The 22,666-nt window shown below is 40.9% G+C and overlaps 2 protein-coding genes across 3 annotated transcripts; one reads left to right on the top strand and one right to left on the bottom strand.

The window, feature by feature from the left end:
* Window positions 1-221: 221 nt before the first annotated feature.
* On the top strand, window positions 222-13,662 carry vars1 (valyl-tRNA synthetase 1). Its single transcript, XM_084357224.1, has 29 exons — window positions 222-317; window positions 1,010-1,365; window positions 1,456-1,599; window positions 1,764-1,977; window positions 2,426-2,541; window positions 2,686-2,764; window positions 3,075-3,175; window positions 3,290-3,417; window positions 3,575-3,739; window positions 3,844-3,925; window positions 4,012-4,131; window positions 4,975-5,083; window positions 5,166-5,345; window positions 5,510-5,634; window positions 5,778-5,881; window positions 5,993-6,151; window positions 7,309-7,399; window positions 7,506-7,611; window positions 7,746-7,816; window positions 8,769-8,894; window positions 8,994-9,098; window positions 9,519-9,666; window positions 9,861-9,988; window positions 10,242-10,397; window positions 10,564-10,788; window positions 10,967-11,078; window positions 12,528-12,703; window positions 13,231-13,380; window positions 13,466-13,662. The coding sequence occupies exons 2-29, from the start codon at window positions 1,012-1,014 to the stop codon at window positions 13,532-13,534; spliced, it is 3,843 nt and encodes a 1,280-aa protein (XP_084213350.1). The 5' UTR covers window positions 222-317; window positions 1,010-1,011; the 3' UTR covers window positions 13,535-13,662.
* Window positions 13,663-13,768: 106 nt separating this feature from the next.
* abhd16a (abhydrolase domain containing 16A, phospholipase) lies at window positions 13,769-22,643 on the bottom strand. 2 transcript variants are annotated; one of them, XM_084357226.1, is made up of 20 exons: window positions 22,517-22,643; window positions 21,902-21,961; window positions 21,752-21,818; window positions 20,438-20,524; window positions 20,083-20,168; window positions 19,856-19,929; window positions 19,585-19,692; window positions 18,828-18,942; window positions 18,637-18,738; window positions 18,465-18,528; window positions 18,322-18,371; window positions 17,871-17,994; window positions 17,639-17,743; window positions 17,487-17,550; window positions 17,275-17,331; window positions 15,941-16,003; window positions 15,775-15,851; window positions 15,518-15,616; window positions 15,338-15,384; window positions 13,769-14,726 (listed from the first exon to the last, which is right to left on the bottom strand). In XM_084357226.1, the coding sequence occupies exons 1-20, from the start codon at window positions 22,616-22,618 to the stop codon at window positions 14,643-14,645; spliced, it is 1,635 nt and encodes a 544-aa protein (XP_084213352.1). In that variant the 5' UTR covers window positions 22,619-22,643; the 3' UTR covers window positions 13,769-14,642. The 2 variants fall into 2 exon arrangements, with proteins under 2 accessions (XP_084213352.1, XP_084213353.1); XM_084357227.1 differs by having other exon boundaries at window positions 21,902-21,958.
* Between the last annotated feature and the right edge of the window lie 23 nt (window positions 22,644-22,666).

Below are 22,666 nucleotides of genomic sequence, written 5' to 3'. Positions count from 1 at the left end.
ACACAATACTTAGCTGTCACAGATTGTATTTTTCATCATTTATTTATATATGTACATATTTTTTACTTTACTTTTATTCATAATCTGTATTCATTGCCATCATTGTTTTTTAATTGGAATTGTTTACATCAAATAAAATAATAATAATAATAATAATAATAATAAAATGACTTCCGCTTTGTGCCGGAAGCGGCGGATCAAACCCGGAACACGTTGCTCGCTCTCGTTGCATCAGACGGCTCAGAGGCGGAGAGGACTCATGTGGCTCTGCTGTGCATGCTAACTTAAGCTGACGTCTCTTTCTCTTTCATTCAAAGGTATGGGCAGTTTCTTCATGACATTTTCTGTAACAAGTCACGGTTTTCTTAAACTCTAACTTTTAAACGAGTTTGCACGAGGTGTACGTACGTACACACGCAAAGCTCGGCATGCACTCACAAAAACTGGAGTTTTTAGTTTATCTGATTAGCTAAAGCTAACTAGCCCGGTGGACATGACTTTTCATCAGCCTTTTGACAGGTGGCAGAGACCAGGCATGCAGAAATTGAAAGGGATAGCTAAACGACTATCATAGTCATCGTCTGACACTTTGAAACAATGATTAAGGGCGAGTAAAGAATACAGAAATCTGTCTGTGACACGTTTAAACCAGTTTGTTTACAAAGCTCGTCCCTCATTAACCTCAAGGTAGACGTCAGTTTGAAGTCAAATCAAATCAATCAAATTTTATTTGTATAGCAATATGCTACAGTGCTGCAAGAAAACACAAGAAAGTGCTACTAGTGCTGCAGGGTGTTAAAGGCCCTCCAAAAGTGCATAAAGTAAAAAAAGTGAAGTGAACTAATGTGACTGGTAAACACACCCACTTCATAATTGTCAGGCAGGTACAAAATGTCTGAGATAGCATGGTAGTAATACTTGTTTTGCCAGACTACTCTCTGATAAGAAGAATAGGGAAGTCACAAGTGAAAACAGTTCACAGTGTTCATCACTTCTGTGTCTCTACCAGAGATGGCCACTCTCTACGTGTCCCCTCACCCTGATGACTTCAGGAGCCTCCTGGCTCTCATTGCTGCAGAGTTCTGTCCATCCTCCCGCCCGAAGGCCCTCACAGAGGACCCTCCTGCGTCCCTGAATGCCCGCTCCAGACCGACCCTGGTGCTGGGCGCTGGGGAAGGTGACTCCGTCCTGAGCGGGTCCAGCGCTGTGTCCTGGTACCTGGCCTTACAGGGGAAGAGGGCTGGTGTAGACACAAAGCAGCAGAGCCAGGTGTGGCAGTGGCTCGGCTTTGCAGACAATGAACTCACCCCGGTGTCCTGTGCTGTGGTCTTCCCACTGATGGGGATGACGGGAGTGGATAAGAAGGTAAGAGGAGCCTCCAGGTATTTACTTGGAAATGTTTGTGATTTATTCGTATCAGTTTTTATTCTAAACTGTCTTGTTGTGTGTTCTCAGCTCCAGCAGAGTTCCCGTGCAGAGTTGATGCGTCTTCTAAAGGTTCTTGATCAGGCACTTGAACCGAAAACCTTCTTGGTGGGGGAGAGCATCACCCTGGCTGATATGGCTGTAGCCACAGCTGTTCTTCTACCTTTCAAATATGTACGCATATGTTGTCTTCCATGTTTTTCTACATAGTTGCTTTTTGTATCTCCGAAAGTTTCCGTTGTCTGATTAAACTAGTGCACTTTTCTGCCAGTCAACATTTGACTGTGCTATAAATCAGTCAGCCGAGCTCCGATCATATTTATTGTTTTTCTTTTTAGGTGTTGGAGCCATCAGACAGGGTGGTCTTGACCAATGTTACCAGGTGGTTCACAACCTGTATAAATCAGCCTCAGTTCCTGAAGGTGTTGGGGAAAATCACTCTTTGTGAGAAGATGGTTCCAGTTCCAGTTGCACCAAAGACGAATGCTGCTACAAATGCTAAAGCTGCTAACGGCAGTCCTGCTGTTGAGTCTTCCGATGCCACAGCTAATGGTCAGTATGGCTTTAGGAAAATAAATTCTTAGATGCATTGGGATTCTACTCTTGACTCTCTCTTATGATTGGTTTAAACAGTTTTGTAAAAGGGGATCGTAGGTTTCTTACAGCATCATGTTCAAGTTCTAAGCTAGGCTACTTCTTGAGTTTTGGGTGAGCGTGAGCAAAGGCAGTGGATGTAAATTCATCTGTTTATTGTAATTATGGATCACTACAAATAAATTGTTTTGAAAGTAGTAAGTAGTCACACAGTGAGGAAAAAATGAATATAAAAAATGAATAATGTATAGAAATAAAAAACATTTGATGCATCGAGATACGTTGACAATTGTTCTATTATCACATTGTAGCGTAGGTCAGGAAGCCCTGTGCCACAGTACACAAATATTTGTCTTTTCTTTTGTGTGAACATAACTTTGATTTTGCTTTCGGTTTCCTCATTCAGGCCCACCAAAGACAGAAGCCCAGCTGAAGAAGGAAGCTAAAAAGAGAGAAAAGCTGGAAAAGTTCCAGCAGAAGAAAGACATGGAGGCAAAGAAAAAGACGCAGCCACCGACAGAGGTAGAGATATTTAACTTCTACGAATGGAACTTGTTTGGTGCAGCTTTGAAAAACAAAAATTTGGTTTATATCAACAACATAATTTTTTTTGCGTAGGTTTATGATCACATAACACATGTGAGCTCTGCTTTTCTTCTCTTTTAGAAAAAGGCCAAACCGGAGAAGAAGAAGGAGTTGGGAGTGATCACATACGATACCCCCACTGCCCCTGGGGAGAAAAAAGGTGATTGATCAGTATTGGTGGAGGTATTTACTCTCTTGTAGTGGAAGTATAAGGGTAGGAGTATGTCGGGAGTGTTTGGACTTGAGGTTTTGTTCATAAAAACTTTACTTCTCCATTGTCGAGGTTTTAATTTTGGGACCTTTGTTTCAGTGGGAGCAGGTTTGTTTTGCCTCTCAGTGGTGGTGAGGGGGGATTGTATTATGAGAAATCAGAATGTTACCTCCATATTATGAATAATCTTATCATATTTTATTGTGATTAGCTTCAGCTCCTTATGTCAACCCTTTTTCTCTTTCTCCTCTGGTGTCAGATGTTGTCAGCCCGCTTCCTGACTCCTACAGTCCTCAGTATGTGGAGGCAGCCTGGTATCCATGGTGGGAGAAGCAGGGATTCTTCAAGCCAGAGCATGGGGTAAGGGAGTCCTTCCCCTCACACTATAGTCACATAGCAGAAAATACCATTTTTTTTTATTGATCATTATTGAGTCCTCAATGCCATATCTGTCTCCCTCCCTACCTTCTGCAGAGGAAGAACATTAGCGACCCAAACCCTCGTGGTATGTTCATGATGTGTATCCCTCCACCTAACGTGACTGGATCACTTCACCTGGGTCATGCCCTCACCAACGCCATACAGGATACTCTGACCAGATGGTAACTATGATTTGACTGTTCAGTAGGCTGAAATTCAAAGTCATATTTTCAGTGAGACTTATTGCATCCTGGGATTTCTGTCTGCCCATTTCAGACTTACTTGTTGTGATCTGGAACCTGTGTGTTTGAAATGCTGTGCTTTCCCCTGTCTGTCCAGGCACAGGATGCGAGGCGAGACCACCCTGTGGAACCCAGGCTGTGATCACGCCGGTATCGCCACCCAGGTGGTGGTGGAGAAAAAGCTGATGAGAGAGAGGGGCATGACCCGTCACGATCTGGGCAGGGAAAATTTCATCCAGGAAGTCTGGAAATGGAAGAATGAGTGAGTGAAGCAAGTAGTAGAGAGTAGGAGATGTGAGAGATTATAAACTGAAATAAATACCAGAGTAAAGACTCAGTAATAATTGAGCTATTTTACCTTTTTAGGAAGGGAGACCGTATCTACCACCAGCTGAAGAAGCTGGGCTCCTCTCTGGACTGGGACAGAGCCTGCTTCACCATGGACCCTGTGAGTTTTCTGAAATCCCTGAACTAATCTGAATTGAATCTGAGGAATTATTTCTCATTCTCATGTCCATTTTTTTTTCTGTCCAGAAACTTTCCTATGCAGTTCAAGAGGCCTTTATCCGCATGCACGATGAGGGAGTGATCTACAGGAGCAAGAGGCTTGTCAACTGGTCCTGCACACTAAACTCTGCCATCTCTGACATTGAGGTATTTTTTTTAGGAAGTATTTTGGTTAACTGATCCAGGCAACTAGTTTACTTTATTATTATTATTGTTATTATTTTTATTATTACTATTAATTCTAGGGTTTTAAACTCAGTGTATATGTTTAGATTTAACCAAAAATACTAAAATGCTGTGTTATTAAACCTTTGACAGATGAACGACGTGTATACGTATATCCCACTGATTACTAGTGCTGGGTGTATCTACAGATATCTGAAGCAAAGATGATTAAATTATGACGCACTGAAAGTTTATTGGTATGGATTCTTCGATCTGCATTCTGTCTTTGATCAGACAGTACATGATTTAATTCATAATTTGGTTCAGTGTGTACTGGATTTCATCCAGGGAATGTTTTTGTGTTTAAGACAAAATTAAAAACTGATGCATTTGAGAAGTTTGTTACTCAAGAAATTAAAAATTACCCAGAGGGTTAAGATGCGTATCATATGAGTCACATCGTATCGTCCCTGGCTCAAGTCCAGCTGGAAACATTTGTTGCACTTCCACCCCCCCTTCTCTTCTTCCCACATTTTCTGTCTGGCTCTTGACTGCACACTGCAAATTAAAGGCAAGATGCCCCAAAATAATCCTTTAGAAAGGAGAAGAAATTGAATTTCAAAGAAAAATGTGATTATAATGAGGATTTATGTAGTGAGAGTATTGAAAAAAGTTTAATTTTGGAATTCACAGCAAATGTTTTCAAACAGCACTCAGCCTGACTTTGTTAACCCTGTTACAAGGCTGTGATGGAGACGGATCCAAACAGCTCTGCCAGTACTGGCCATGCTGTTCTCTTGATTAAATCTTCTGGTTGCTTTGCAGGTGGATAAGAAGGAGCTCACTGGCAGGACTCTGTTGCCTGTGCCAGGCTACAAAGAGAAAGTGGAGTTTGGAGTTTTGGTGTCATTCGCCTACAAGGTGGACGGATCAGGTACGTGAGCTCATAGAGAGCAGAATACTTTGAACACGTTGTGCCATATCTGTTCTTTACATTTCACTTTTTTGTTCCTTAGACGAGGAAGTGATCGTGGCAACAACTCGTATTGAGACTATGCTGGGAGACTCTGCCGTAGCTGTCCACCCTACTGACTCCAGATATCAGCATCTGAAGGGGAAAATGGTGCTGCACCCCTTCTGTGACCGCAAGATGCCGATTGTCTTCGATGACTTTGTGGACATGAGCTTTGGAACAGGTAGGCATTGTTACAGGAGGAGACAGTTTGCTTGTTGTTCAGCAGCGTGCAGAGAATAAGTAATTATAGCAAGTCGTTAAGCCTGGCCACTGCCCTTATTACGACTGTCGTCTTTTACTTTTTCTGTCTGACTCAAATGTCCCTCTGCACCATTTTCTGTTCAGGCGCTGTCAAAATCACCCCAGCCCATGACCATAATGACTACGAGGTTGGAGAGAGACACAATCTGGCCTTCATCAACATCTTGGATGAGAATGGCCTGCTCATTAACGTGCCTCCCCCCTTCCTGGTATAGTGTCTCATTAACGTCCTTCCCCCTGCAGTGTGTGCATTTCCACCCTGACACTAAAAGTCAGCCATCTTCATAGTTTGCTTGTTGTTTCGCTTTTATGTCATAATTTTTCATTATTAACCATTCTGTCTTTCCCCCAGGGCATGAAGCGTTTTGAGGCCAGGAAGGCCGTGCTGCAGGCTCTCAAGGACAGAGGCCAGTTCAAAGAGATCAAAGACAACCCCATGGTCGTCCCAGTCTGCAGGTAAAGCGAGGCTCATTTGTGCATAAGTGGAACACGGGTTGTTTGTGTTTTAGATCTTTTCATCCCATTACGGATCATCCTCAAAGCCTCATTGTTTATCTAAACTACCAGCCGTTCCAAGGACATCGTGGAGCCGCTGATGAAGCCACAGTGGTATGTGAGCTGCGCAGACATGGGCAAGGAGGCCGCAGATTCTGTCAGAGAGGGACGGCTCAAAATCATCCCTGATCACCACCTCAAGACGTGGTTCAACTGGCTGGACAACATCAGGTTATTATCGTTTTATTTTTAAATGAGTTTCTCTTGTATAACATTTATTGTTTGAATTTAGATTTTTTTTTTTTTTTTTTGCGATTCAGATTATTTATGTATTGTTTGATTCTGATTTTGGCTGATTCCGATCTTTGTAAGAACTATAATTGACGGCATAAACCAACATTTGTATGTTCATAACAAAACATTGACTATTAAATAGGCCTCACTCTTACATCACAGGACCTTCTCTCTGTCTCTCACTTAACATCTTATAATAAAGGGCTCTGTAACTGGACAGAGCTTTTTTGTTTAAAATAAAATACAACTAAAGATGAAAAGCAGTACATCCCACTTCATCTAACATGTTTTTAGCTATTTTATTCAGTGACCTGTTGGTGAAATGGTGAAAGAGAATTTAAGTTCCCTCTGATAAGCATTTACAGTGTGCACTGGTATATCCAGGAAGCTTATTGTGAGAGGTAAGAACATAAGGAGTCTGTTTCTCATGCGCCGCTGTTAAAAGTTGGCGCCTGAGTCACTGTGTTGTTAATTATCATTTATAATCCTCGACAATGTTTTACTTTCCCAAAAGAAAACCAGTGCAACAGCAGGTCATCGCCGGTCATGCCTAAAACCAGCCGATTCCGGTCCCTGGGAGGTTGATCGTGCATTTGTTATATTTCCTCAACAAAGATCGTAGCAGTAATGGCCTTTGAATAACAAATTTCATTAATGCTAGACAGTGTTATACCGGTGACCTCTCTGACCTCTCTGATTTCACTACATGCAGTGACTGCACTTTTGGCCCACAGAAGTACAGTTAAGCATTTTAAATTGAATGTTGACATTTAGGGAATATGCTGGTTTTCTTTTTAAAGAATCTCAAAAATATTTGGGCTGCAGCCAATGATTATTTTCATTATCTATTAATCTGCCTTTATTTACTCATTTATAAGGAGGACAGTCCAAAACCCCCAAAATATTTAATTTGCTGTCACATAACGAAGATATAAAAAATTATATAAATGATTAATTGATTGTCAAAATAGTTGCTGATGAGTGTATCTTGTCAGGTATTAAAATAATTCTCGTACCTATAGAAATAGATATTTTGAACAATCAAGTTTGTAGTGAGTCCTGTTTCAGATGTCATCCATCCATCTTCCTCTCAGGGACTGGTGTATCTCTCGGCAGCTGTGGTGGGGTCATCGTATTCCTGCTTACTTTGTCACTGTCAACGATCCCTCCGTGAAACCAGGAGAGGTAAGATAATGTCTGTCACTATCGTCAGGGTCAAGAGGAATAAAAGCTATTTGTGTCCATTAATCTACATTTCAGTTTCTTTATTCATCTGTTTTTTTCCTTTCAGGACATGGACGGTCATTACTGGGTGAGTGGAAGCACGGAGGAAGTAGCCAGAGAGAAGGCAGCGAAACGCTTCAATGTGTCCACGGACAAAATCACCCTCAGACAGGGTAAGATTTAATAGTTTTTAATTTCTCATTACTACAATCATTGTAAAGGTTATCTAATCAGTTCATGTTTTGCTACTGCACACATTCACCTAATTTAATTAATTATACTTCTAACTTTTGTTCTCGTGTTTCAGATGAGGATGTTCTGGACACTTGGTTCTCATCTGGCATTTTCCCTTTCTCCATCTTCGGATGGCCTAATGAGGTAAAACACTGAGGTCACCCACCTTTCTGCTGACACAAATGGCACTTTGTGCTGTAGATAATAAAGATATCTTCTGAGGTAGAAACAGTGAGTACGTTTAGAGGCACACTCTTATTCTGAATATGACGATATTACAAATTTGATACTGGTTATCTAAACAGAATATTCTGTTTCATTATTCCTAATTAGGCCTTATTCTGACTGTAGCATTTTGTAGTTAAGACGTGGAATATGCCGATATTAATTAGAATTTAGGAGCATTCTTTGGACATCTATTCAGCGCACTCGGAATATGCATCTCATTGCTGTTTGCGACACACAGCCTCTTGTTTGTTTATAGTCAGCCTAGCGTGTTGTCATGGATGTGTTGTACACAAACTAACCAGCCATCCATTTGCACAGCTGTGAAGAGATGCATACCCCCCCAAAAAAAACCCATTTCTGAGACGGAGAAACATGGCCACTATTAAACATTATGAAAGTCTTGGATGTCAACAGGTGTTTGGATATGTGCAAATATCATTGCCGACCTTTTCAAGAATGTGGTTGAACTAATCAAAGAGGGAGGCTGTGTTTGCTCCAGCGAACAAGTCAGCCACCGGTGGAAAACTCATAAAAAAAAAACTCATTAGGGCGTGTTAATTGGAGTATGCACTGCTGCATGTAATCAGGAATATAAGTAGAATATTCATTTTTGTTAGCCATGTAAACAGCTTATTAGGAATATGGTCTTTTTTTAAAAAAAATCAGGGCCGACAGGAATATTTTGTGTATGTAAACAATGTTGATGATCTGAAAAAGGCTAATTTTGTAAAAAACAAAAAAAACAAAACGCATATAAACTAGACACCCATGTCACTGTACCTCTTAAAGTGTTGAAATATGACTTTTAAATGGTGTTTTGTTTTCTCAGTATTTGTCATAAATGTTGCTGTTTGCGGTTTCCCCCCAGACCCAGGACCTGAACGTGTTCTACCCCGGCACCTTGCTGGAGACGGGCCACGACATCCTCTTCTTCTGGGTTGCTCGTATGGTGATGATGGGCCTCAAACTGACCGGCAAGCTGCCCTTCAAAGAGGTGAGATCAATCAAACCGGAGCATAACACAATGGGATATGACGTGAAGTGTTATAAGCAGGACACGACCAAGTAATGATGATGCTGTTTTTCCTTCCAGGTTTATCTGCATGCAGTGGTTAGGGACGCGCACGGGAGGAAGATGAGCAAATCTCTGGGCAACGTCATTGACCCTCTGGATGTCATTACAGGGATCTCCCTGGAGGTAAAGCCCAATCATTCTTTGATGCATGTTCAGATAAACGCATACATAAAGTCTTTCCTCTCCCTTTTGGGTTGTCTTTTACATGGAGAGCACACACTCATTGCTCCCCTGAGGCTCATATTCTTATGTAAGCTTTATTAAGCACCCCTTTCTGCTTCCAACAAGTTTTTATTGAGGCCATCAATCTCTTCCCCACTGCTCCGTTAGGCGAAGCAGACCTGTCCTCTAGGGGGCACTGAAGGACTTGTAGTAAAACTCCACTTTACCCTTAATGTTTCACTTTAAAGGTCCATTTCTACCCAGTTAAAACATCAAGCAGTTGAAAGTGGTTTCTGGCTCTCAAGATGAAAAGAGAAAACTGTTGAACACATTGTTTTGTTTTTCAAATGGTGACTTATTCCCTGAGCCTCTACCCTCCAGGGCCTTCATGCCCAGTTGACTGACAGCAACTTGGATCAGCTTGAGGTGGAGAAGGCAAAGCAGGGCCAGAAGTCAGACTACCCAAATGGCATCCCAGAGTGTGGCACAGATGCTCTCCGGTTCGCCCTGTGTGCCTACACTAGCCAAGGTGAACTCATTTGTCTTTTTTGTTATTCTTAGTTGTTCCCCCATTGGCCCACAGCCTGCATCTCATACTTGAGTAAATAAAATAGATCAAAACGCTTGAAAGAACTTTACAATCCTGTCAGTGCAAGGTCAGTTGTTACAAATCCGTTTTAATATATTCTGAAATGATCATTTATTCCTGTGTTTGTGTCACAGGTAGGGATATCAACCTGGATGTCAACCGCATCCTGGGTTACCGTCACTTCTGCAACAAACTGTGGAACGCTGTGAAGTTTGCCATGAAGACACTGGGAGACAACTTTGTGCCATCAGAGAAAGCCCAGGTGAGACCAGGGGAAAGGAACAAAACAAAACTGCTCCATACTTATTTATATTCATCCAGCGACATATTTTGACCAAGTAGATGTTTAGCAAATCTTTCTTCTTGTTACCATTTCTTTTGTCTGGGGGTTCAGTTTCCCCATATGCTGCCCTGCTTTGTATTCATAAACTTGCACACGTTGACATTTGGAAGTATAGAAGTCGTGTTATCTGAGTCTGAACATTTTCTCTTTTCACTTCATTCAATGCTCTCAGTTGTGTGGAGAGGAGAGTGTGTCAGACAGGTGGATTCTGTCTAGACTGAGTGCAGCTGTCGGCCTCTGCGACACTGCCTTCAAGGCCTACGACTTCCCTGGCATCACGACTGCCATCTACAACTTCTGGCTGTACGAGCTCTGTGACGTCTACCTGGTAAGGGTCTTGGAGACCACTGAGCAGCCCAGGTTCATTCATCTTGAATAGATTGTATGAGGGCATGTAAAAACTTAATGATTTTGCAGAAGAGATGTATTCAGGATCAACACAGATTCTACTCCTTGTTCCTCATCTCTTCCCTCTCACTCTTCTTGTCCTCCAGGAAAGTGTGAAACCAGTGTTCAGTAAAGCAGAGGAAGACAGCACCAGCCAGAGACAGGCTCTGGTGTGCAGACAGACACTTTACACATGTTTAGAAGTCGGTCTGCGCCTCCTGTCTCCATTGATGCCATTCGTCACCGAGGAACTCTACCAGAGGTTACCACGGCGACGACCACAGAGTGATCCCCCCAGCATCAGCGTCACATCCTATCCTGAAACCGAGGAGGTGAGAAAATGAAAGGGTAATGAGGGTTGTTTTAAAGAAAAACTGACTGAGCTGAAGAAAATTCCTCTTTTTTTATAAAGTTGCAGTTGTGAAAGGATGATGGAAACTGAAGTTCATATTGCAGCAATGCTCTCTTTCCGTCTTTGTGAGCCGTACATTTTTCTGTGATTTGTTGCAGTTCTGCTGGAACAGTGAAGAGGTCGACCGGGACATGGAGTTCATTATGACTGTGGTCAAGACCATCCGGTCCCTGAGGGCAGACTACAACCTGACCAAGACCAGAGCTGACTGTAAGATTACACACAATTATAAAAGTTGCTCTGAAATAAATCTTGTTAATGGTGAACTAATTATCATCTCAATTAGAAAGGGAAAAATGGTGATGAAAAGTAACTGTACATTTACTGAAATACCATACACAAAGCTGAAATGGACATCTACAAAAGTGGTTTGATTTACTCAGTGTCTATCACACTCCCTCTTTTCCTGTTGCCTCCTCCATCAGCAAGGTTATTTTTCTTCTACAGTGTAGAGTTTCCAGTTATTCCAATTATACCGCTGCTACCTAGGCACAGTGAGAGGGTAAAACAATGCCTCTTCCTGTTTTGGTTGAAATGTCAGACTCACTTCCCTTTGTGCCGTAATTCTGCCCTCGTTTTTCCGGGAAAATTCCAGCCTGGTGGCAGGCCAAATGGCATTGTAAAAGCGAGACTTATAAGGAGTCAATCTTAACATGGAAGGTGTGATTTTTCTACAGCCATTACATGGTGCAATCAGTATTTACTTAAGAATGATTAGTAAAAGCAAAAAGGTTGTCTATTGCTGGTTTAAGTACAGTTTTAAGGTAGTTGTACTAAAATGTACTACATTTTATCCTACTTCTTATACTTAAACTTAACTGAAATTTAGATGCAAATATTCAGCTTCTCTATGTAATATATTTGTAATTTTGATGAGAAAGATTTTACCTACGAGAAATATGGTGACCTTTTAAAATATGATGCATTGTAATAGATTAAACTACAGAACGGTGTTTACAGGAGTGAGAATTGGCTCCACTGTGGCAAGCTTCAACATTATAAGCTGCTTACACAATAATGCATCAGTAATGACAATCTGGTAACATCACATACTGTAGATAGTTGTATCATTTTTCTGCATTAGGTCTGCTTACTTTTACTTTTGTGGATTTTCTTAAACATACTACAAGGACTTTTAACTGGTTATGATTTCTGTTCAATAGTGATGCCTCTACATGACCTACATAAGCAAATGAGACCATCGGCCAGAATATTGGCTATTTCTGTAAAATTAAAATAGAAACCAGCTTAAAATAGTTACCCAACTCTTAACTGACTTCTCCGGGTTAGATAAGTCATGGTGCAGTGCTCAGGATGAATTGAGGGGTCTCACAGCCCGAGGAAAGAAGCTGCGCAAAGTATACTGTATTTTACAATGGTCATCTTTCATCTGAAAGGGCTGCCACAACCAACAACGAATAAAAGTTCCTTGTTTTAGCTTTAATTAAGATATTAATGCAGGGCTTTTATTGTTAATGGAGTATTTTTACATTGAGGTGTTGCATAAGAACCTGAATACTTCCTCCACTGAGAATAAAACCCAGGTTGACAAATGCCTAAACCACCCTGAAGCCAAAGCACATAAACGTCATGTATGATAAATGCATCTTGTCAACAAGTTATGATGCCTAAACTTCAATTTCCCCATTTCTCTCCCAGGTTACCTCCAGTGCATAGATTCTGCGACTGCGTCCTTGGTGCACAAGTACAGTCTGCAGATTCAGACCTTGTCTTATTCTCAGGCCATCATCCCTCTGACAGACAACCAGCCTGTCCCAGAAGGCTGTGCCGTGGCTATCGCCTCTGACAGATGTACTGTCAACCTTATGCTCAAGGTGAGAGAGGGTCGTCTGAGCCATTTTGTTTTGTTTCTCCCACTGCTTATCTCTCTGGTGTGTAATACATTTTTTTTCTGGCTTTGTTTTCAGAGTTAGGACTGAGTCCTATAATTTTGGAAAATGCTTGTAATTATCCGTTATGTCTTCAAGGTTAGGAATATGTTTGAATTTGAATATAGATAATCTGGTTTTTCATCCACACAATCAATAATGTAAATCAAAAATCCTGTCAGACTAACCCTAACCTAGCATCGAGGTAATGTTTGCCATATATTACTTCCTAAATTCACTGGTTTAATTTTGAGTCACTACATGACTACCTGAATAGTCTAAGAGCATGATTGCACCTCAGCCCACCTACTTGGCATTCAAGGCAGGTAAATAAGCTAAGAATACTATTTAAACAAGGCCTCCTCCACTTGAATTTAAATTTGGTATTTCTTCCTCCTTTTAAAGATCTGAAATAACAAGATGTTAATTTACAACTGTTGTCTTTATATTCACGTCACCTTTAATTCCCCCAGGGTCTCATTGATGTGGAAAAAGAAGTGGCTAAGCTGATGACAAAGAAAGGAGACTTGGAGAAACAGATGGAGAAACTAAGAGAGAAGATGGCAAAGGGTGACTACAAGGAAAAGGTGCCAGTGAAGGTGCAGGAACAGGATGCTGAGAAGGTGGGAAAAATAAATTGAGTCAATGTTTCTCGGGATGTGTGACGTGAATTCTTGCTGAATGATAATTACTTCCTTCTCTCCTCAGCTTCGGCAGAGCCAGACCGAACTTGAAAAAGTCAAAGAAGCCATGGACAACTTCAGGAAAATGATGTGACTTTCCCCTTAGCATTATGTAAATCCGGATTTATTTCCCCTTTTTCATGTCTCTGTAGCAATTTTCATATTCATTTTCCAAGTTGATTGTATTGTGGAGGGAATTCAATAAAGCTCGTATGACAGACAGTTGTCGTCAGCACTGTATTGTTCTGAAGCGGTTTGTTAATCTAAGTCTCTTGTACATCAGTGCAATTTGTTGAGCACTTAAGTAATGAACAAATGAATTCAGTCCTTTATGTCAAACATTTTATTGTATTCAGCATATTTAATCGAACATGTAAGCAGAACGTAGAGCTTTGTTCATAAAGACTGTCCACAGAAAGTAAATAAACCTGGAAAAATAAAAACTTTGGCTGCATTTTTAAAAATTAAAATACCTCAGACCTGACGCCATTAAGAGATCTTCCCGTTATTAAATTGTAGCCATGTACTAGAGCTGCAACAATTAATTTCCAGCTATTTTGATAATCTGTTTAAATCGTGTAAAAACAAGAAGCTTTTTTTATATTCTGACTCAAGCTTCTTAAATGTGACATTTGTGAGGTTTTTTTCTCCTATGACAGCAAACAGCAGAATATCTTTGGGTTGTGGACAAAACAAGACATTTAAGGACGTCATCTTGGGAAAACACCGATTGACATTTTTCACCTTTTTCTGATATTTAATTAACAACTAGTCAGTTGTCAAAATTACTGACAGATAAATCAACAATGAAAATAATTGTTAGTTGCAGCCCTACAATGTATTTCTATTTTTAATTAAGTCTTTAAAAACACAGCCAAAGACGGAACAATGGAAGGAGTGAGAGATGGCTTATGCATTTACATGAAATGCACCCTTTAAGTGACAAGAACTGAAAGGTATGACTCACCACTAACCTCAAAAGAAAAGATTTACCATATTTTACAAGTTTTTGCGTGGAGTTGGAGGGGAGAGGGGGGTAGTAGACCAGATCTTTCCAGATGCCACCACAGCAACAATATACATGACAACAAATCTGTCAAAATCACAGTATACATTCACACCATGCCAGGAGCACGCTCTGACCACAGGCCATCCAAAACCTCTGTTGCTTATTTTCTGTCATCCATCCATCTTTTCTTTCTTTACAGTCTCCAGGGGTGGTGGAACTCAGAGGCGGGGAGAGGAGTGCAGTGTGTTGTTTCAAAGTTTCGCATGTACTTCCGCGCCTTAGACGGAGAGAGAGAAGAAAAAAATTTAAAAAGGCAGCAGGGATGGAGGAGGAATAGAAAATGAGAGGTGTGGGAGGGCAATGAACAAAAAGTGCAGAACTTGATTATATTAGCTTCGGTTTGTATGGCTCTGCGCCATACAAATCTCTTCCATCTCTTAAGGGTTTACAGGGGAGGTGAATAAAGCCTAATTCAGAAGGCATTACCAAGGGAGGAAAAGCATAGCATTAGCTGTAATTGATGGCACTCCTCTTGTTTGATGTTAAATGACTTCAATAAGCTGAGCGCAGTGAAATATATTACACCAGTCAACCTGAGAGCACAGGTGAGCTGGTTACTATGGTGACCAGAAAAGTGTTCCTCAGTGGTAATGATGTCGGTGAATAGCTGTGATGTGTTTTTTTCCTTCTCTGCAGGGGGAGGGGGGGGAGGTAAGCCAAGTTTAAACTAGAAAATGGGCTTATTTGAGAAAAGGAAATTACACTTTTCTTTTAACCCGACTCGAAAGAGACGAGACAAAGACAACAGGTGGCTTCCCCTTAAACCAGACAGGAGAAACAACTGTACACTCTGAGTAGGAGTGCACAGATAATAGATTATTCCCTTACCAAGAAAAGAGCCAGCTGCCGCCTTCCCTCTAGAGTCATATCTTCACCTGGTAACAGTAAGAGTGTGTGAGAATATGTAGAAGCATTGTGAGGTGATACATGTATGTATCGCCTCACGTGTATACACGTGCTGTGTGCAGTTTATTTGCATCATGACTGTGAAAGGACGCTGGGACTTACCAACGCTCCATGGAAACAAAACATCTCTGTCTGCCTGATACGACTGCAGCACAGACACACACCAGTCATCGTCCACCTCGTAGCCACTGTACACTGATGCTGAGGAGCAAGAGTGAACTGACATTACACACAATTTATGAAGTGTTTAAATCTTAAATGTCAACATACACATTTTTTCTTCAGGTTAATACAGTAGGTTTAATTCTAATATGCTAAAGGTTAATCAGAGGTTAACAGTGGTGTGAACATGAACTTACCTTCTTCTAACGGAGTGGAGGATCCCAGCCATTGTCTGACAACTCTAATCCCTTCATCTGTCATTATCTTTGGGTACCTGGGCAGGAAAATGACAGCACCACTTGGTGAGCATATATCCAACAATAATTCTACTGAGATTAGACGTTTGAAAATCAGGACACCGACCTGAACTGTAGCAGTTTGAGCAGGAGGTCGTTGCCCCTGTTAGACATGACATCCTCTGGACCCCTGTAATACAGTGTACAACATATAGTGTCAGTAGTCCTGTGACATGTTGCTGACTAAAGAGGAGGATGCTTTGTCCCATTTCTGCATCAGCAAGGCACTCAACCCTCACCATCGACAGGTACCGTGTTTCAAACAGTAGATGTTATATAGAGATTAACCTGGATCAAAAGCCTGGTACAGAATCACCCCTACACAAATGCTGTTTAAATAATTTCCTTATAGTCATCAAGCAGTGTTCATGTTGGGTCTTTCTCATACAATAAAACTACAGTGATTTTCCTTTTTTTACTTAAATCCCATGATACTTTGCCTTGCAGTAACCCGCCTGCTTCCGGGTGGCTATTTGAGGCTGGTGCCGCGTGAAAATTGGAACCGTGACGAGAAAAAAGCTGATGACAAGCTGCCAAAAATGCAGCAGTGAAACTTGGCGCATGACGAAAGAACTATACACAGTACTATAATTTGTACAGTAATTTTTTTACAGTAAAAGCTTTTGAAACAGCTGTACTGTATTTTGAAACAGTCAATACATTTCAGTAAATAGCAAAGCTGTCTGCTTTATTACTTTAGTATTCATTCAATAATATATAAATTAGAAATAAAGAAGTGCAGATATAATCATCCACTTACAGTGATCAATTTGACCTTGACAGACATTATCACTTTAAGAGGTTTACATTTTAATTGCAGTAAGAATCTGTCTCTTGCTGTTTAGGCGACAGAAAGATATGAACAGCTGTGGTTGAATCGTTACTGTGTCCGACATTAGGTGCAAAAACAAATTCCCTTTGACCACATTTGAACTGAACTGTTTTTATGACCCCAATCAACATCCCCTTTCAACAAAAATGTGTCCTACTGACATTATACACATGCAACCCCAATGGAAAGCAAACTTATACTCTATATCGAGACATTTTAGGGCTGTGCAATGAATTTAAATATTATCAAAATCTTAATATGGCAATTTTTTGATAAAGGTAACATATGTGGCAAAACAAAACTATAAAGAAGTACTAAAGTGCTGCAGAGATGCCCTGGTCTACAAATCTTGTTCTCTAGATGTTAGAAAGATGTTTGTTTGGTACAGACTAAATCAAATGTCACACCATCATGATTTTAATTGTTTTTTCAGTAAAAATGAAAATTGCAATGCAAATTGTAATCATCATTCCCCTTAATTGTGAATCATATGCTAATTACTGCAATTAGATTCTTTCAACATGTTGTGCGGCCCTGAGACATGTTAATATGGTCTGTGGGGGACTCACGTTGTGGTGATGATCTCATCTCTGGTTCTCCTGATGAGCAGCACTGGTCCCTGATATCTGGAGGAAGAGAAGGAGTCGTGTTAATCATCAGTGACATCACTGCGAGCTGCGCCAACAAAAGACAATTACTCCCCAATATGTTGTGTAATGTTCAGTGATGCAGACTTTGACTTTTATGATTAGTGTCACTATAAATAGATTGTCCCACTCACTTGAGAAGCTGCTCAGCGTTGTTGAGATTCATGTACTGCCTAACTGTGTGTTGCACCAATGGCCCTAAGAGAGAAGATATTTCAGTTCAAATGAAGCTGCCTGCTCCAAACAAAAAAAATGGTGTTTAGAACTTTTAAGCTTGTAGACTCACTCCAGCTGTCGGGCATGACCTTGAGGGCCAGAGGCAGGAGGTCGTCGAAGGAGGCATCCAACACTACAGATTGGATCTCTGGGTATGACATCACTGCCCAACTGGCTAAGAAAGGAAATACACAAAGTGAAGGACGGCAATAAACAAAACCATAAAGGAAGGATGTAATAACATGATTTACATTCATAGCATATAAAAGTGCTCATCGCGTATTGTTCTTGTCTTCATCTACCTGTGAATCCTCCTATGGACCAGGCATATACGACAATATCACTGATCTTGAAGCCCAGTTTGTGTATTGCAAACTGGATCACTACATCCATGGCGTTGGCCTCATTCTGGGGGAATGGCACTCCCTGGCAGAAAGATCCAAGTAAAAAAAGCGATATCTATGCATTATTAAACATCACAGTAATACTCGACCCACCTACAAAAACCCTGCATCTCCCAGTTTGAACAGATTTACAGTGTTTCATTCCTCTCCACTGATAATATCCACCATGGGAGTGTACTTGCCCTCTTGTGAAATACTGACTAACTGAAACCAGAATTTCAACATGCAACATTTTTTTACATTGTGTTGTTTGTTAAGGCTACTGTATCTGAAGCCCAGGACACAGCACACACTGCAAACTAACACTGGTTTAAGGATTAAATGTAGTAAATCTGACAACACTGCTTACCGTGCTGCCTCCAAAGCCAGGGTGGTTCCAGCCCAGAACAGAGTAGCCACCTACAGAGACACCAACATTTAATTTTATTTAACAATAATTGAAATGAGACAATAAAACGACAAAAAAATTGTATGATGAAAACCATTCCTCACCCTCCAGCGGTGTGTTCATGCAGCCCACCTCATAGAAGCCTGCATTCCCTTCACAGCAGATGACCTGTGGCAGAATTCTTAGATTTCAACAGCTGAACACAATGACACAAGTTCTGTTGAACCCTGGAACGAGCCCAAGACACAAAAACAACAAATCACTGCAGACATTTACCAGCGTCTGGCCATTCTGTCCCCCTTCTCTCCTTCGATCCACAAACATTGTGTCGATCTCATTACCATCGCAGGCCACGAGCTTGTTCCTTTGGCCATCAAACTGTGAAAAAAGGGAGGGAAATTAGCAGGGAAGGGTGATCAGTATTTATTGGAGCCAATATGGACAGACTGAAAATGTGTTTCATTTACCTCCTCTATTAACCTAGCCTGGCCTTGCTGGAGCATAGGCCTCATGGCTTTCTGTAGTAAACCTACAGAGCCAGGGTACAGCATCCTCCTCCCAAACGAGTGGGCGATAAGAAAGCTGGAGAGGAAATACAGACATGACAAAACTGTAGCAACATCGGACAAACACTTATTTTACGTATATTTTCCTGGAAAAAACGACTGAATCTGGGAGAAATACAATGTAAACCTACTACGAAGGAGTCTGTATCCATCCCCTGTGATATAGGGCTGGGTGATGTTGCCTTACAATGGTTTCATGATATATTTAGGCTATATCACAATACAAAATGTGTATCTTCATATTTTGAAATCTCCTCTACAGCTCTTCATAAACGTTAGGACTTGGTGACAAAATCAATACTCGATATCAATATTGCAACAAAATTGTAGGGGTGAGTATTGGTACTTTCACAAAATGTTAACACAATGTGATTTTTAGATAAATAATCATCAGTAATGTGGGTATAATGACTAAGTGGGTAAAGGTACTATTATTTTAAAAAAATGGCATCACTGCACTGTAATGCAGCCTTTAAAAGCAGGAAGAGAAAACACTTATGCCATATCATGATAAAGATATCGGAAATCTAAGAGGATACATAGTCTCATATCAAGATAAAGATATGACAGTGATCTATTGCCTGGCCCTACTGGGATACTAGCTAAAAAAAACTGCAGTGCCTTCCTGCAGTCTTTGTGCTGCATAAACTGCATTTACCCGATGATGTGGCATGGTAGAGTCCGCACAGTGTTGAGGACACTGTCTGCAGCCCCTCTTAATCTGGGCTCCGGCTTTAGCAGAGAAACACCAGCCTTGGATAGTTTCCTGTCACACAGAGGATCAAAGGCAGACATCGAAACAAATAAACCAATGTACTTTGCAGTGCTTTGAATGAATTCATTTATAATGGACTGACCCTGATGGGAATAGAATTGTAGTGAACACACAGCCACTTCAAATTAAATAAAATATAAAAGCTGGAACTCACGGACTGCTGACTTCTGTCCAGCTGAAATCCAAAGGCCAGTACGAGAAGTCAAAGTCATAGCAACTCACTTTTTTCTACATGGAAAGCACAAACAAATAAGAAGTTGTACCTCGAGTTAAGTTCTGACGGAATGTAATTATTCTTTTGTCCCTCTTTTTCCCCAAAAACTTTGTGCAGACACCAATAGCAAATCCTCCTGTTCAATACTCAAGTTGCCATGACCTCACCTTGTTCGCTGGTGTGTGATTCTTTTTGGCTTCTTCAAGAATGGAGATAAACTGAAGATACTCTGAGTTTTTCCATCTCCCATAACCTTGAGGAGAAAAGGAAAGAGGGAAGGTAGGTAGAAAGCAAAAACAAGGAGCGACATAAGTGGAGTTTACATGAGGCACAAAACATACTTTGCTGCAAAGCCTCAAGGTTGCATTTAGTATGCTTTGTAGATGTAGACCTTGTGCAACTGTCTCAATGTTAATGAAATCTTTTTGGCATGCAGCATATACAGCATATGTGTGTAATATCTGAAGATGAATGAATTGAATCAGTCATTGTCTGCCTGTCAGTTGAAATCTGTAGCCTCACCTCTAAGACAGGCCACTCCAAGAAGACACACCAGCACTGTTCCCAAATACTGACTCACTGGAACCAACTTACTGGTGCAGATGTAACCTAAAAATACACAGAGCAACAGTGACACAGACATCCACATAAGCCCCCACTTTTTCTGCTAGTCTTGGGCCTCATTAACAGGCACCAACACAAACATTCACAGTCTGACAACTACCCGACGGCTGTATGCATAAATCAATATCAGAAGCTCAATTATACACTAAGGAGTAGCAAACAACCTCAAGCAATTAATTTATATTGATGCATAGTCTTGCTGGATGATTCAGTTGATTAACTTTATATTAATCCCACTTGTAGGAGAACAGTAATTCCCAAGAACGCCATCACACTGGCAATTTTTCTAACATAATGGAAGGAGAAATGTCATCTGGAAAAATATACGCGTTTAGACATATGTTACTGCCAAACGCTCCGAGAGAGATTGCTACTCAAACATGGCATGCTCACATTTAAAGAGGATAAAGCATTGTTGTATGCACCATGAGAAAAAATGGCTTCGGTGTGTTTTTACAGTTAGTTTTCTCCCAAAGCTGGGATGGTTTACATGGGAGCAGGACTGAGCAATGAGGTCAACATCATCAGCACAATATTAATCGGGATATTTTCCAACATACAGTAGATGTACATCATAATATGGCAAGATTACACATAAAATAATCAAACTGGTACTCAGAGTTATTTACTGTGCTCCACTGTTACACACTACATGAAATGTAATTCTTCGTTTGTAGCTAACAAAATGTTCAGATTCTCTTTACCATAAAACTTAGTGAACAAAAAACATAACATCATGGTTTTGTTATTCTGAAATTAAAACATGAATGATTATCATGACCCTAACCCACCCTTTGTCAAAACTGTCCCCTTTACAGCCCAGCCTGTCTCTTTGAAACATCGACTAAGGCAATAATTAATAGGTACATCACTTTTCAGGGAATCTGCAGATTACTTTCTCAATTATTTGATTAAGACTTTGGTCTTTTTAACACTAAAAACAGTGAAAATAGCCCCAAGGTGATATCTTCAAATGTATTGTCATGGAGTAAAAAAAAAAAAAAAACATGTTCAATTTATTTTAGAAAGAAATATCAAACAGAGAAAAACAAGAACTCGCTACTGGATGAGTGTTTGCTGTTTTTCCTAATAAATGACTCATCAAAACTGTTGCTGAGTAATTTTCAGATGAGCAACTAATTAATAAACGTAAAATGTAGAGAAAGATAAGTCTTCTTGTGTTTCCCACCAAACATAATTCATACAACCAACCTTTTCTGTACAGATAGCAGAGGAGAAGAGGGGAGCTGTAGTAGGACAGAGACCACAGTGCTGAAGCCTGCAGGGAAAAGACACACTTTTACTTGACTTCACCTCGAAATCCTTCACATACAGTGACGTGAATCATACAATTATACTGACCCAGCCGAGGATGCTGTCTGTGTGTTTCTCCAGGCTCTTGGGTTGGTAGCTCCATCCCTGCTGTAAGTGAGAGAAACTGTTCAAATCTTGAGCAACGAAGCTAACGTCTGCCTTTCAGAGAGCTAACGTCAGCTAGCTAGTAGCACTTGTAATAGCAATTTTAATAGATGTGTTGCTAAATACTCCAACTCCACACAGTCTTTACAGTGGCTCTGTTTACGTTCACATGTATGCTTGTTCTTATAATTAGTTTTCTGTTCAGTTTCTATTTTTCTCCTCCCGTCTTCGCAAAGTTTCCTCTCACCTAGCGTTAGCATAACCGGGCTAATGTCATTGAGGGAAAACAGTTTATGACGCTTCAGTTGGACTCGCTGCTACCGTGTTGGTGAAACAGAAATGCATCGGGCATGAAAAGACAGGCGTGTTCGTGTCATTTCATTCATTTACTCGCTGTCAACCCGGCTGTACGGCGCAGTGACAGCGGGGTTTCAATAACAAACACCTGACACTTCCGGGACGCAGCCGGAGCTACATCGATGCTAACAGATGAAATACCGTTCAGTTTTCGCAGTCGGCTGTACTCAAACATAAGCAGAACATTATAGATATCCCTACCCTCCTCCCCGCCCGGCCTCCAGGCCGAAGTTGGTCCGGTGAATTGTGAATTCGGTGCAAATGAGGCCCTAAAACACAGCGGAGCCACATCCAGCCGGCCATTCTTCCACTGTGAGTACTACGGAAGCCTGCACTGACCAAAACTCTCAA

This window comes from Pagrus pagrus (assembly GCF_965226575.1).
Source record: "Pagrus pagrus genome assembly, chromosome: 7".
NCBI classification, from domain to species: Eukaryota; Metazoa; Chordata; class Actinopteri; order Spariformes; family Sparidae; genus Pagrus; species Pagrus pagrus.
Note: the sequence above shows the minus strand (reverse complement) of the source record. Positions and strands in the feature narration are given on the sequence as shown.

Bases quoted from the DNA above. Each gene is read 5' to 3' on its own strand.
- vars1 (XM_084357224.1), top strand. From the start codon at position 1,012: ATGGCCACTCTCTACGTGTCCCCTCACCCTGATGACTTCAGGAGCCTC. The intron at 3,418-3,574 runs GTAACTATGATT...CTGTCTGTCCAG, and splicing joins CAGGATACTCTGACCAGATG to GCACAGGATGCGAGGCGAGA. The intron at 5,882-5,992 runs GTAAAGCGAGGC...CTAAACTACCAG, and splicing joins ATGGTCGTCCCAGTCTGCAG to CCGTTCCAAGGACATCGTGG.
- abhd16a (XM_084357226.1), bottom strand. From the start codon at position 22,618: ATGGCCGGCTGGATGTGGCTCCGCTGTGTTTTAGGGCCTCATTTGCAC. The intron at 21,962-22,516 runs GTAGGGATATCT...TCTCACTTACAG, and splicing joins GAGGCCGGGCGGGGAGGAGG to CAGGGATGGAGCTACCAACC. The intron at 18,943-19,584 runs GTAAATGCAGTT...TTTCCTCTCCAG, and splicing joins CTACCATGCCACATCATCGG to CTTTCTTATCGCCCACTCGT.